The 13,057-nt window shown below is 39.6% G+C and overlaps 1 protein-coding gene across 1 annotated transcript in view; it reads right to left on the bottom strand.

The window, feature by feature from the left end:
• Positions 1-13,057, bottom strand: part of ODAD2 (outer dynein arm docking complex subunit 2) — a 149,987-nt gene that overhangs the window by 81,986 nt on the left and 54,944 nt on the right. Inside the window, exons 11-16 of the mRNA XM_017535468.2 lie at positions 10,928-11,074; positions 10,355-10,564; positions 6,029-6,271; positions 5,363-5,473; positions 2,218-2,372; positions 463-705 (exon numbers count right to left, since the gene is read on the bottom strand). Coding sequence (XP_017390957.1) covers positions 463-705; positions 2,218-2,372; positions 5,363-5,473; positions 6,029-6,271; positions 10,355-10,564; positions 10,928-11,074 — 1,109 coding nt within the window. The remainder of the gene's footprint in view (positions 1-462; positions 706-2,217; positions 2,373-5,362; positions 5,474-6,028; positions 6,272-10,354; positions 10,565-10,927; positions 11,075-13,057) is intronic.

Here is a 13,057-nt window from a genome sequence, read left to right as displayed (position 1 = left end):
AGACAATAAGGAATAACACCATCACTTAAAATCCTTGTCTCTTCCCTTCATCAGTTCACAGTTCTTGCTAGGTGCTCAAAATACATTTGCTGAATAGGTGAGAAACAAGAAGACTACTATGAGAATGTGTCTGGAACTCTCTAGAAGCATAGTTAGATAGATATATAATACTTCCCTAGGAGACAGAGAAAAGTGTTGTTGATTGAATAAAGGTTTCCACCTGGGAAATTGATTACTGTGTATTGTAAATCCTTCCAATATGCCCAACTTAGCCCTTCATCTCATATAAGGTAACATTTTGGCTCTGTAAGTCGTGATTTAATAAACATGATTATTTATATAACACATTGTATTTTTTCATCATTTGTGCACATCAATTATAAATGATGACACTATTCTGTGACTTCTCAAGTATTTTCCCTAACACGTATATAAAGTCTTTCCACTTCCAGGGCCACTTACATCATACTTTCAGGTTCGACCGCACAAGCACCAACTGCTTTTGTAACATTCACAAGAAGGGCTTGGTTTATTCCAACAAGGAGGTTCACAAGTGGTTGAATGCCACCACATTTCCGGATAATGACTCGGTTTTCATGTTCTTGGCAGCATTCTCCCAAGGCCCCAACCACATTCACAAGTACTTCTTCAGGCTGATCTGTTAAAAGTCCCACCAAGGTTTCAATGGCTTTATATTCCCGAAACCTAGGTTCATCATAAGAAAGACAGAAAGAATTGTGTTTTGTATAAGGTTAGCTAAAAATTACTAAATATTCATTCAATCTTTACAACAACCCAATGATGCAGATATTATTCAATCCCCATTATTGGATGGCTAATCTGAAGCTTGGTAAATAGTAGAGCTGACGTCTACACCCAGCCATCTGCTCCATACCTTCACCCCTAATCACCATGCAGTACAGTCTCTAAGAAAACCACTGCCTCTTCTAAACCTGAGCGTCTAAGATTCCACTTTGCTAGGGCTTTTCCCCCTATCTTATAGAGACTACTTTACCTGAATGAAGTCTTCTAAATGTTTAATAAAAATAAATTATATGATATATATTTTTGTTTTTACACACGTCAAATATGGCTCTATTGTACCTATTTGGTCTTCGTTGGTTTCTTAAAAGGAGTAGTAGCTTGTGCTACTTAGATTTTTAAAAAGTCACTCCTGAGTATCTTCCATATTAACCACTAATAAATTTGAGCATCTCTCTTGTTATAAAATTTCACTCTGATATATATGTATATGTATATGTGTGCATATATACACACATATGTATGTATGTGTGTGTGTGTGTGTGTGTGTATATATATATGTATATATATATATATATATATATATCTCCACAAATACACACACATACCCCCCAAAGGAAGCATGCTACATAAAGGTAAATATTTGAAAATTAGTAGTTTCTATACAGAACATTTTTACCTTTCTAATACATTTCAGCAGTATTTAAGTATTATGATGCAGCAGAGGTTTTAATTAAGGTAAAAGTTCCATTAGCCGAGGTTACTTTTAAGCTAGTCATGACTTCACTTTGCCTTATTTATTAAGTAAACTTATTTTGTGTTAAATGGTCAGAGATGTGAATTTCTTGTTAAAGGCAATAATCAGATGGAGTCAAGGAGAAATTGCCTCAGAATACCCATCACTGAGAATGGAAACTCTAAAAAGTTTGAAGAGATAGATTTGAAAATTAAGATAAATCAAATGATTGTAAAGTTTATAAATACTGTAAAATCAAATTAAATCATATTTTAAAATGACCACTCTTTAAAGAGTAACTGATTAGTTGACATTTAGCTGATTCATCTTGTTTCTCTTTAGAAAAGAAAAAAGAATAAAATCACTCCCATCTCTAAAGATTCCATGGGAAATCTACCCAATCACCTTGATAGGTCCCCACGGAAAATATCAGAGATATTTCTAATTCAAATGGCTGCCCATATGCAAAGTAGAGAGATCATGTCAGCAAGCCTCTTAGTGCCATTGAGGCACAGAAAAAGTCATTACCAGGTAGTAATGACTTTTTATTCTATTCTATTCTACCCTATCCTAAGAATCCCGTCATTCTGCTAACTTCATCCAGAATGTACATCTACCACTAACATTAGAATCGACTCCTTACTAGAATGGCATTAAATGAGAAGAAGGCGTTTCAGAAGCCATATCTTCATTTCAGAATATTGAGCTCCTTCTCTTACTTGGTCACATTCTCTTTGCTGATGGAACATTTCCATATTGCCCCTGTGACAGCGGCCAACCGCTCTTTATTGTCAGTCTTATTGAGTAGACTGGCCAGGGGTTTAAGTCCTCCATGCAGCCTAACGAGGTCTCGGGTTTCCTCATCTTCAGCACACTGCACAGAAAGTCAAATCAGAGGCTGTCAGTGATCAAGGAATATCAAGCTTTCGATGATGGCTAAAAAGGCTGCCATTCTAGTAGCTATGAAACTTCTTTCTAGCGAGATCATTTTCTGAAGGTGCCTCAAAGTAAGATATAATTCGTCTCTCTACTGGTAGGTTTCTGACAGTATGTCTCTCTCCTTACGTGGTTTTGGGAATAGATAGCAGTTTCTACATACTCAGCAATTCTCCCGAACCAGTTTTGAGGTAGCCTGGGCATCTCCTGAGGCAAAAGACAGTGAGAAACCTACAACTCCACATGCAGGGATGGAGGATTTCTGCAGTGATGCAACACAGAATTTTGGGGAAACGTAGAAGAGAAGACAGATGAGTGATAGGGATTTGGTCAGCTCTTCAATGGCCCCTGAAAACTAGAGACAAATGTATTTCTTTCCTTTTCTTTTCTTTTTCTTTTTCTTTTTTTTGAGACAGAGTCTCGCTCTGTCACCCAAGCTGGAGGGCAGTGGCATGATCACGGCTCACTACAACCTCCACCTCCTGGGTTCAAGTGATTAGAGACAAAGAATTTCTCCAAGTCTCCACGCCCAGAGCAGTAGGTGATATCAATAGTACCTGACATTTTATTCAAATATTCTTATCCATGTTTGTGTCATCCTTTGAAATACATCTTTACTGCACAGATGGTCTCAACTGATCATTCTTCCTGGGCTCTAGAGATGATACAGATGTGTCATCAACAGATGATACAGTTAGCAGAGACTTGGCTATTACCCCAAGTGCACAGCTGTTTTTTGATGTCATGTGCTGTAGATATGTGTCATGTGTCACCCATGGAGGCCATGGAAGAAATCCTCATCATAATGTACCACATAGGTACCTGCCATGTTTATCTTCTGCATGTGATTTTCAGTTCTGGATTAGAGGCACCTTCTAAAAATGAATCCCCATTTCTAATCAACTCAATGGTTACTCCAGTGAGGCATATATACAAGTCAGGGCTATATACCATTGTTATGGGCCAAATTGTGTCCCCCCAAAATTTATATATGGAAGTTTTTTGTTTTTTAGATGGAGTCTGTCTGTTGCCCAGGCTGGAGTTCACTGGCACAATCTCAGCTCACTGCAACCTCTACCTCCTGGGTTCCGGCGATTCTCGTGCCTCCACCTCTGGGGATTACAGGCGTGCATGACCACACCCAGCTAATTGTTTTTGTATTGTTAGTAGAGACAGGGTTTTGCCATGTTGGCCAGGCTGGTCTCAAACTTCTGACCTCAGGTGACCCAGCCACCTCAGCCTCCCAAAATACTGGGATTACAAGCATGAGCCATTGCCCCAAGCCCATATATTGATGTCTTAATTCCCAATTCCTCAGAATGTGACTGTATTTGGAGACAGAGCTTTTAAAGAGGTCATTCAGGCTAAATGACCTTTTTTAAATTACTTGGGTGGGCCCTGCCCCAACAGGACTGCAGTCCAAGAGGAGACCAGGACACCGGCGTACACCCAGGAGACGGTGGGAGGACACAAGCTGAGGAGAGAGGCCTCAGAAGAAACTACCTCTACTCTCAGACTTACAGTCTCCAGGGCTGCGAAGAAATAAATTTCGGCTGCTCAAGCCACCCCATCTGTGGTATTTTGTTACAGCAGCCCTCCCTCACAACCTAATACAATCCTCTACTGAAATGAATCCCTTGATCTTTTTGTTGATGTTGTTTGCTTGTTTGTTTTTGAGACGGAGTCTCACTGTCACCCAGGCTGGAGTGCAGTGATGTAATCTCGGCTCACTGTAACCTCCAACTCCCAGGTTCAAGAGATTTTTCTACCTCAACCTCTTGAGTAGCAGAGATTACAGGCACATGCCACCATGCCCAGCTAAGTTTTGTATTTTTAGTAGAGATGGGGTTTCACTATGTTGGCCAGGATCATCTTGAACCCCTGATCTCCAGTGATCTGCCTGCCTTGGCCTCTCAAAGTGTTGGGATTACAGGTGTGAGCCACCGTGCCCGGCTCCTTGTATCTTTTTGACATACTCTCTGACTACACATCTTAAGTGCATTCCTCCAGCAAACCTTCTCTGATTAGGTAGAAGCTAATGTGCACAGTAACCAGCCATTCACTACCTTGTCAAGGCCATTTTTCTCCCTTTACCATTCTAATCTGTTTTCTGGTATACTATGAAATGTATAATACACAAAAAGTTAGTGTAGACTACAATAAGTAAACCAGTAAAAAGATAAATCAGAAACAGAAACACACACATACCCATTCCTCTGGCTAGCCTTGGTAGGAGATAAATGCCCCAAGATTATTTGAATAGGATATATTAAAAGCAATATAGAAGCACCCATGTACTTATTTATCTACTTTATACTAAGTACATGATTTTAGGAAACAAATATGCATAAATGTCTTCTAGAAACAAATAGTCACAGATGTCAAAGCAGGTTTCTCTGACCTATACAAGTTATCTCTCATTACCACAGGACAATGGTTCTTAGACCTAACTGTGTATGAAAATCCAATGCGGTACTTTTTAAAAATGCAGACTGTGCACAGTGGCTCATGCCTGTAATCCCAGCACTTTGGGAGGCTGAGGAGGGAGGACCGCTTGAAGCCAGGAGTTCGAGACCAGCCTGGGCAGCATAATGAGGCCACCGTCTCTGAAAAAACAAAAATAAAGAGTATTAGCCAGTCATGGTGGTAAATGGCTGAAGTGCCAGCTTCTTGGGAGGCAGATATGCGAGGATCACTTCAGCCTGGGAGATTGAAGTTACGGTGAGCTATGATTGTGCCATTGCCCTCCAGCCTGGACAGCAGAGCAAGACCCTATCTCTAAAAAATAAAAAATAAAACTTACAAAAATAAATAAATAAAATGCAGATTCCTGAGTCCCACTCTCATAGGAGGAAACCACATGGTTAGAAAACTGCCTTAAGCAATGTGGGAAAGAGTGCCGACACCTGCTAAGAGAGTTCATCGCACCTGGTAAATGGCCATGGCGCAGTGCTCCTGCAGCTGCTCGTTCTGACTACTTAGGTTCTTGACAAGGCTTTCAATGATCCTTCCTGCTTTGATTGCAGCCCGGTAGTTTTCCTAGGAATAAAAACTTACATAGTTATGTGTCTAAGGCATGAATATAAGTATCTGTTTACATTTACTAATAAACATGCTGAACAAACTTTTTTAGGAAATAATCACCAAAGTTCTAGCTTGACATATCCCCACATCAATAAGAGAATCCACTGAGTAATATATATGTATGTGTGTGTATATATACATATATTTAGCGTGTATATATGAATATAAGTATATATATGTGATTATATATAAAACGTCAGTATATATATGATATATATATATGTCACTGTCCTATCAACTGATAGGACACTGATTAAATCAGTACCTGTGTGATATATATATATAGTATAATGCATATATATATAGAGAGAGAGAGAGAGTACACAATAATCAGTACACAGGTACTGATTTAACTAGTGTCCTCTCAGTTGGATCTCTCTTTCTCATAGAATGCTGACTTCCTGGAAAAAAAAGAAAACTCCTTGAGCCATCGTGATAACCTTAAAAACAATTTTTGGACTAAAGAAAGTCAAGTTGAGAAGTCAAGGGAAGCAGAACCAGCGTGAGTACCTCTGAGGCACATTCTTGCAATGTCCCCACCACTGGAATTAGCATGTTTTCATGAGAAGTCTTCAGCAGCTGAGCCAGGAGAGGAAAGCCCCCCGCTTTGCGGATGGCTTCTTTATTCGCATGACTCTTGCTGCAGCTCCACAGGGCCAGTGCCCCGCAGCGAGCCACTTCCACATCTCTGGCCTCATACAGGCTCAGCTGGGCGGGTTCTGTGGAATCGTGTGCACAGTCTAGTAGAGCAACCTATAGGAATAGATAAATCCAGTGTTCATGGAAATCTTAAAAATCTCAGGCATTCTTCAATCGCTACCAAGGTTGCTTACCAAGCTCACCTCCATCAAAAACAAGAACGTTTTAAAAAATCAATTTTCATACTCCATAGCAGCCAGGGAAAGCAAACAAAACCCTACAAAAAATCTTCCTTCGGATTAGGGAGCTTATACATTTCCTTTTCACAAGAAATGTAAACCCACCAAGATAATATATTCTTAACATGGCTCTAATATTTATATCAATAATATTTGTAAACCACATCCTCAGCCCTAACATCTCAAAAAACTAGCCTCCCCAAACATTAGCACTTTCTAAGGAGAACCGAATGGACTTTATACTCTTAAAGCCACAAGACCTGACCAAGAAAAGTGGCTCATGCCTGTAATCCCAACACTTTAGGAGGCCGAGGTGGGAGGATCACTTGAGGCCAGGAATTAGAGATCAGCCTGGACAACACAGCAAGATCAAGATCCTATTTCTAACCAAAAAAAAAAAAAAAAAAAAAAAAAAAAAAAAAAAAAAAAAAAAAAAAAAAGCTGGATGTGGTGGTGCACGCCTGTAGACCCAGCTACTCCAGAGGCAGAGGTGAGGTGGGAGGATTGTTTGGGCCCAGGAGTTCAAGCCTGCAGTGAGTTATGATCACTCCACTGCACTCCAGCCTGGGCAACAAAGCAAGATCCTGCCTCAAAAATAAATAAATAAATAAAAAATAAAAACCCAGAAAACAAAAACCATGAGGCCTCTTTGGAGGACATAGCCTTCCTCATGTGCTACTGAAGCCAACCAAACCAAACAGCACAACTGCAAGCATCCATTTTTTTCTTTGAAATAACTAAAGTCGTTGAAGATCTTAAGGGAAAGGCAATTTACTATAAGGATTAAGCAGGATGTCAGGTTGCCTCATGGGGGAAGGGAAGCCAGACCTCCTGAGAGCTGTGATTCACTGTCAGCCACCCTTGCAGGCTCACTGTCTCTGTATGGGGCTCAGGAGACATCATCTATGCATGTCTGCTCCATTCTTCTCTCCCTGATGGTCAAATTCCACAGATACTGCCCGTAACCACCAATCTCAAATTTAGAAGGGAATAATAGCCCAGGCTAAGTAGAGTCTCTCAATCCCAATTCCAAGTTCCTAGGAGAGAGATCCAGTGGGACTGGCTTGAATCAGGTGGGCAGTCCTGGTCTAATTAGATATGGACCCAGGAAAAACGGGGAGGAGGGAATGGAGGCTTCCAGGTGCTGACTGCAGGTGGGATAGCCATGTGGGAGAAATTTGAAGACCATGGGATTGAACACAGGTGCACAACAAATGATGTGGTATGGAAGTGCTCAGAAAGCCCATAGCATTTGTGACTGTTTTGGAACTGCCTGGTGGTTAGGAGATGCTCCTCACAATCTTTGCCTTGCGAAAATTTATTCTTTGATTTAACCCATTGCCACCATGACCAGCACTATTGGCTGATTCACCAAAGATTGGTTAAATAATTGTCTTACTTGTTTTAATTAACCTTTCTTAAATGTGTGTATAAGTCATAGTTATTTCCATTTTTAATGTTGGCAGTGTTGGGGTCTTCATTTAGAAGTCATATTTTTGTGACCAGAAATATGTCATAGGAACTTAATTCTTTTTTATATCAGTAAGTCTAGAGGAAAACTGGTTTTGTTACATGTTGTTTTGCTTAAAGTCACAATTTTTGAGAACCTGTTGATGATATTAAATGAGGACTTACTGTACTAGATTCCTGAATGTGATGCATAAAACATATTTTAATTTTATGTTACATTATCCATTATTACAGTTTAATGGGAGTGGTGTCAGTAGACAGTCACATCAACCTGCCAAATTATTTCATTATTTAAGCAGAATAATGGTAATCATAGTAATAATTACATTTTCTCTGATATTTTTAATGAAAATTTTCAAACAGAAAATCTTAAAGAATTTTACAGTGATTGCACGACAGACTTCCCTACATCCACCACCTAGAGTCTATAATTAACATTCTGCCACTTCATTTTATTATGTATCTCACCAACTATTCATGCATCTATCCAGTCATGATTCTATCTTATTTTTGAAACAAATACATTTATAATGCTTTAAAGATGACAAGTGAAAACACAGAATGTCTTTTGGCAAATTTCTGAACACATTTCTCAGTGTACATATTTACATTAAAATCCATATTCACCCAATAGATATGTATTAACCCTTAATATGGGTAAGGAACTGGGCTATGTGCTGTGAAAGACACAAGGATGAATAAGACCTGTCACTTAAAATGCAGAAGTGGAAACAATACAGTAAGATAACAGTTCTGGGGGAGACACAAATCTACTGATCCTTACTAAGGTGAAAACATTTAAAAAGTCTTTCCTAATGATGGCAAAGGTGGTAAGCAAGATTCTGGTATTTTTATTTTGATGCTAGCTATTGAGAAAATTACTTTTTCTGATTATAAGAGCAAGACTTAGAAGACAAATTGGCAAATGTAGAAAAGAAGGCAGAAAAATTAGTCATCACTTCAGAGAAAACCCTTGAGAGCAATTTGTGTGTTTATTTCTAATGTTTATTTCTAAAAATTGGGATCATAGCAACAGTTTTTAATCCTGCCATGATTTTATACAATATTAAATATTATACATTTTATTTCTTGCATTAATATACTTTCAGGCTGGGTGTGGTGGCTCACGACTGTAATCCCAGGACTTTGGGAGGGTAAGGTGGGTGGATTGCATGAGCTCTTGAGTTCGAGACCAGACTGACTGATACAGTGAAACCGTGTCTCTACTAAAAATACGAAAATTAGCCAGGCTTGGTGGCATGCACCTCTAGTCTCAGCTACTCGGGAGGCTGAGACAGAAAAATTCCTTGAACCTGGGAGGCAGAGGTTGCAGTGAGCTGAGATCACACCACTGTACTCTAGCGTGGGTGACAGAGCAAGACTCCATCTCGAAATAATAAATAAATAAACTTTCAACACAATAGTGATAGCTGTCTCAGTAGGTGTTTCTTGTGGATACACTGCAGACCGTTTCACTGAGCACATACTGCTAAACACCCACGCTGTTTTCAGCTCTCAGTCTTCTAACAATGAGATGAACAAGAGCCTGAAGATCTGACTGTCTGCTTGGAAGAGCATTTTCCCAGTAAGGTCACCACATCAGAGGCCATGGGCCACCAGTAAGACTTACACATAAAAGGCAAATTGGCAAATGCAGAAAAATAGGAAGAAAAATCAGTCATCACTTCCGAGAACAATTTTTTTGTGTTTATTTCTAGTGGATTTGCGCTCTATAATAGTGGGTAGATCTTTATAATCTATTGGTGGCATCATAGGCTGGGCATGGTGGCTCATGCCTATAATCCCAACACTTTGGGAAGCCAAGGCAGGTGGATAATTTGTGGTAAAGAGTTTGAGACCAGCCTAGCTAACATGGTGAAATCCTATCTCTATTAAAAATATAGAAATTAGCCAGGCACAGTGGCAGGTTCCTGTAATCCCAGCTACTTGGGAGGCTGAGGCAAGAGAATTGCTTGAACTTGGGAAGCAGAGGTTGCAATGAGCCAAGATTGCACCACTACACTCCAGCCTGAGCCACAGAAGCGAGATCCTGTTTCAAAAAAAAAAAAAAAAACGAAAACAAAAAAACCAATGGCATCATAGATGTCAACAGCTTTTCAAGTTGTAAAGCTTTTGATGTTTTAAAGTTTTCAGCTTTCCACCGAGCAGCAGGTCTCGCCATCTCTTACATCTATGCATGAATCTATACATGAATGCATCCCTGCCAATGTACCATAGGTGGTGACCGCTACATCTCCTTTAAACATTTTCTATTTCTTTGAAAAATGAGTTTGAACATGTTTTTATTTTGGACACTCAGTAATATAAACATGCAAAAATAATTCTTAAGGACAAGTGATACAGATAGAAGGCTCCTGGGACACGCTCTCATGGCTATGGAATGTCCAGCGTGGTCAGGAAGGACAGCAAGGAGCTGTGTGCAGTGCGGCTGGCGCTCGATGGCGATGATGATGTCAGGGCTACTCACCAGTTTGGTGATCCCCCCGTACTGCCTCACCACCTGCCGTGCTCTTTTAAACTTGGCGACATTCGCGATGGTCTCAGCTGCCAAACACTTCAGACTCTTGTGTGGAGAATCAAGTATATTCACCATAATTGGTAAGCCCCCAAGGTCAACAATATTACGTCTGATTTGCGGATTATGACTGATTTCCTTCAGTATTTTTAATGAACCAATCTGCGTGAGAAAAAAAGAAAAAAGATGAGTGGTGAATTTGTAACCCGTGCTATGTTTTTAAAAATTCTGAGTCTACCTAAAATCCTTCCCCAGTTAAGTTTTTTAAGAAATAGTTTCCATTCCCAGAGGTTACACACATCCTGCATATTCTCTTTCATTTATATAAACAATCCTCATTCAGGAAGCATGAGGGACGAATGGAGAAGAGCAAAGGAAAGAAGAAAAGCAGAGAAAGGAGAAAGTGCAGCAAACAGAATTAGCAGGTCATCAGCAATAATAGCAGATAAAGACAAGAACCAGGCAGCAAAGAGCCCCAGGAAGGTGGGAACAAGACTCCACATCCATTGTGACAGAGCCACTCACTTTACATTTGACTTCATCAGTTTCAAGCAAATTTATCAGCACTTCCAGGCCTCCAACATCTCTGATGGCCAACTGGCAGGTTTCTTGAGCTAAGTTGAAATCCCTCATTGAACACAACGCAATCACTGTAGCTGTCTGATTTCCTCCCTATAAAGATGCAATGCCAGAGAAAGGTTAAGTAAGACCATGTTCCCATAGAAATGCACTAAATAGTTATGAATCCAAGAACTAGGAAACATGTCTCTGAGTGGGCTAGAATTTGTTAAATGGATCAGGTAGAGTTAAAACACGGAAAAGCTGTACAGAGCATCGTAAAACATTGTTCCAATTAAGAGTCAACATTAAAGGTGGGCTGTCTCCTTTAAACAGCCATAACATCAGGCAGTATTCATCTATTAAAGAGAGTCATGGGGCCAGCCTTGAGAGGCTGACTGAGGAACGGAAGACATACATGGAGCTAAGAGATGGTCCCCCCAGTTCTTGAACAGGGTATTGCATGATGCAAAGCACATCTGAAAATTATTCCTACAGATGTGCATAGAACACCCTGGAATAGGGAGAACACAGAGAAAAGGAAACCATGCAGGAAGCAGCACTGTAATCCATACTGGAACCTAAAGTAGGTGGTGTGAGGGACATGGAGTTGGGAAAAGAGAAGCAATTCCAATAGGACCTGGAAATCAATGGGATGGGCAGGACAAAGAAGAGTGAAAGCATCAATGTGGTGAGCAAAATCCTGGCCCAACACAGAGAGTCTTGCAAGCCAATGTCTTCTTAGTGAATCACTATATGTAAAGAGTACTGGTGAGATGCTTCTTCAGGATTCAAAAAAAGAAAAAAATCTGAAAGATTAAAAATAAAACAAAATGATTGACCAGTGAACCAGATCTGCCAGGAGATTAAAATCAGAATTCTCTGCAGGAATTCTTAGACAATGTCCACTGGTCATTTCTGCTTTGAAAATCTTCTAAGGAGTAGTACATAGTATTGCTACTGCTACTCAGCTGGCTGATAAACAGGAGTTCTGACATCAGCATTGAAGCAGCTCATCACACACAAAAGCAAGATTGCTGTTCATTTTTGCAAAAGGTGTTGGCAATAGACATGCCTTTGATTCCTGCTTCAAAACATAGTAATGATGTTTTAAAGGAATACACCTTCAAATTATGTTTATTTCCATTTATTAAGCATTATAATATACTGCCATTATTTATCTGTATATATATATAATTATGTATATAAATAGATTATATATACATAGTAAATAAGGTAAACATCTATTTTATAAATTTATACATTATCTATTTTATAATTTTAAAATATATATTTAAATACATAAAATATACATTATGTTTATATATAAATTTAACATTTTAAATACATTGTACATAATAAATATAAATATAAAAATGTAACATCGAGATGCCATCTCACGCCAGTTAGAATGGCGATCATTAAAAAATCAGGACACAACAGATGCTGGGGAGGATGTGGAGAAACAGGAACACTTTTACACTGTTGGTGGGAGTGTAAATTAGTTCAACCATTGTGGAAGACAGTGTGGCGATTCCTTAAGGATCTAGAAATAGAAATTCCATTTGACCCAGCAATCCCATTACTGGGCATATACCCAAAGCATTATAAATCATTATACTATAAAGACACATGCACACGAATGTTCATTGCAGCACTGTTTACAATAGCAAAGACCTGGAACCAACCCAAATGCCCATCAATGATAGACTGGATAAAGAAAATGTGGCACATATACACCATGGAATACTATGCAGCCATAAAAAAGGATGAGTTCATGTCCTTTGCAGGGACATGGATAAAGCTGGAAACCATCATTCTCAGCAAACTGACACAAGAACAGAAAACCAAACACATATTCTCACTCATAAGTGGGTGTTGAACAAGGAGAACACATGGACACGAGGAGGGGAGGAACATCACGCACTGGGGCCTGTTGGGGGGTGGAGGGGTAAGGGAGGGATAGAAGGGGGTTGGGGGATAGGGAAGTGATAGCATTAGGAGAAATACCTAACATAGATAACAGGGTGATGGATGCAGTAAATCACCATGGCACGTGTATACCTACGTAACAAACCTGCACATTCTGCACATGTA

This window comes from Cebus imitator, unplaced genomic scaffold, assembly GCF_001604975.1.
Source record: "Cebus imitator isolate Cc_AM_T3 unplaced genomic scaffold, Cebus_imitator-1.0 Scaffold92, whole genome shotgun sequence".
Classification (NCBI taxonomy): domain Eukaryota; kingdom Metazoa; phylum Chordata; class Mammalia; order Primates; family Cebidae; genus Cebus; species Cebus imitator.
The sequence above is the reverse complement of the archived record's forward strand: the minus strand, read 5'-3'. Positions and strand labels throughout refer to the sequence as shown.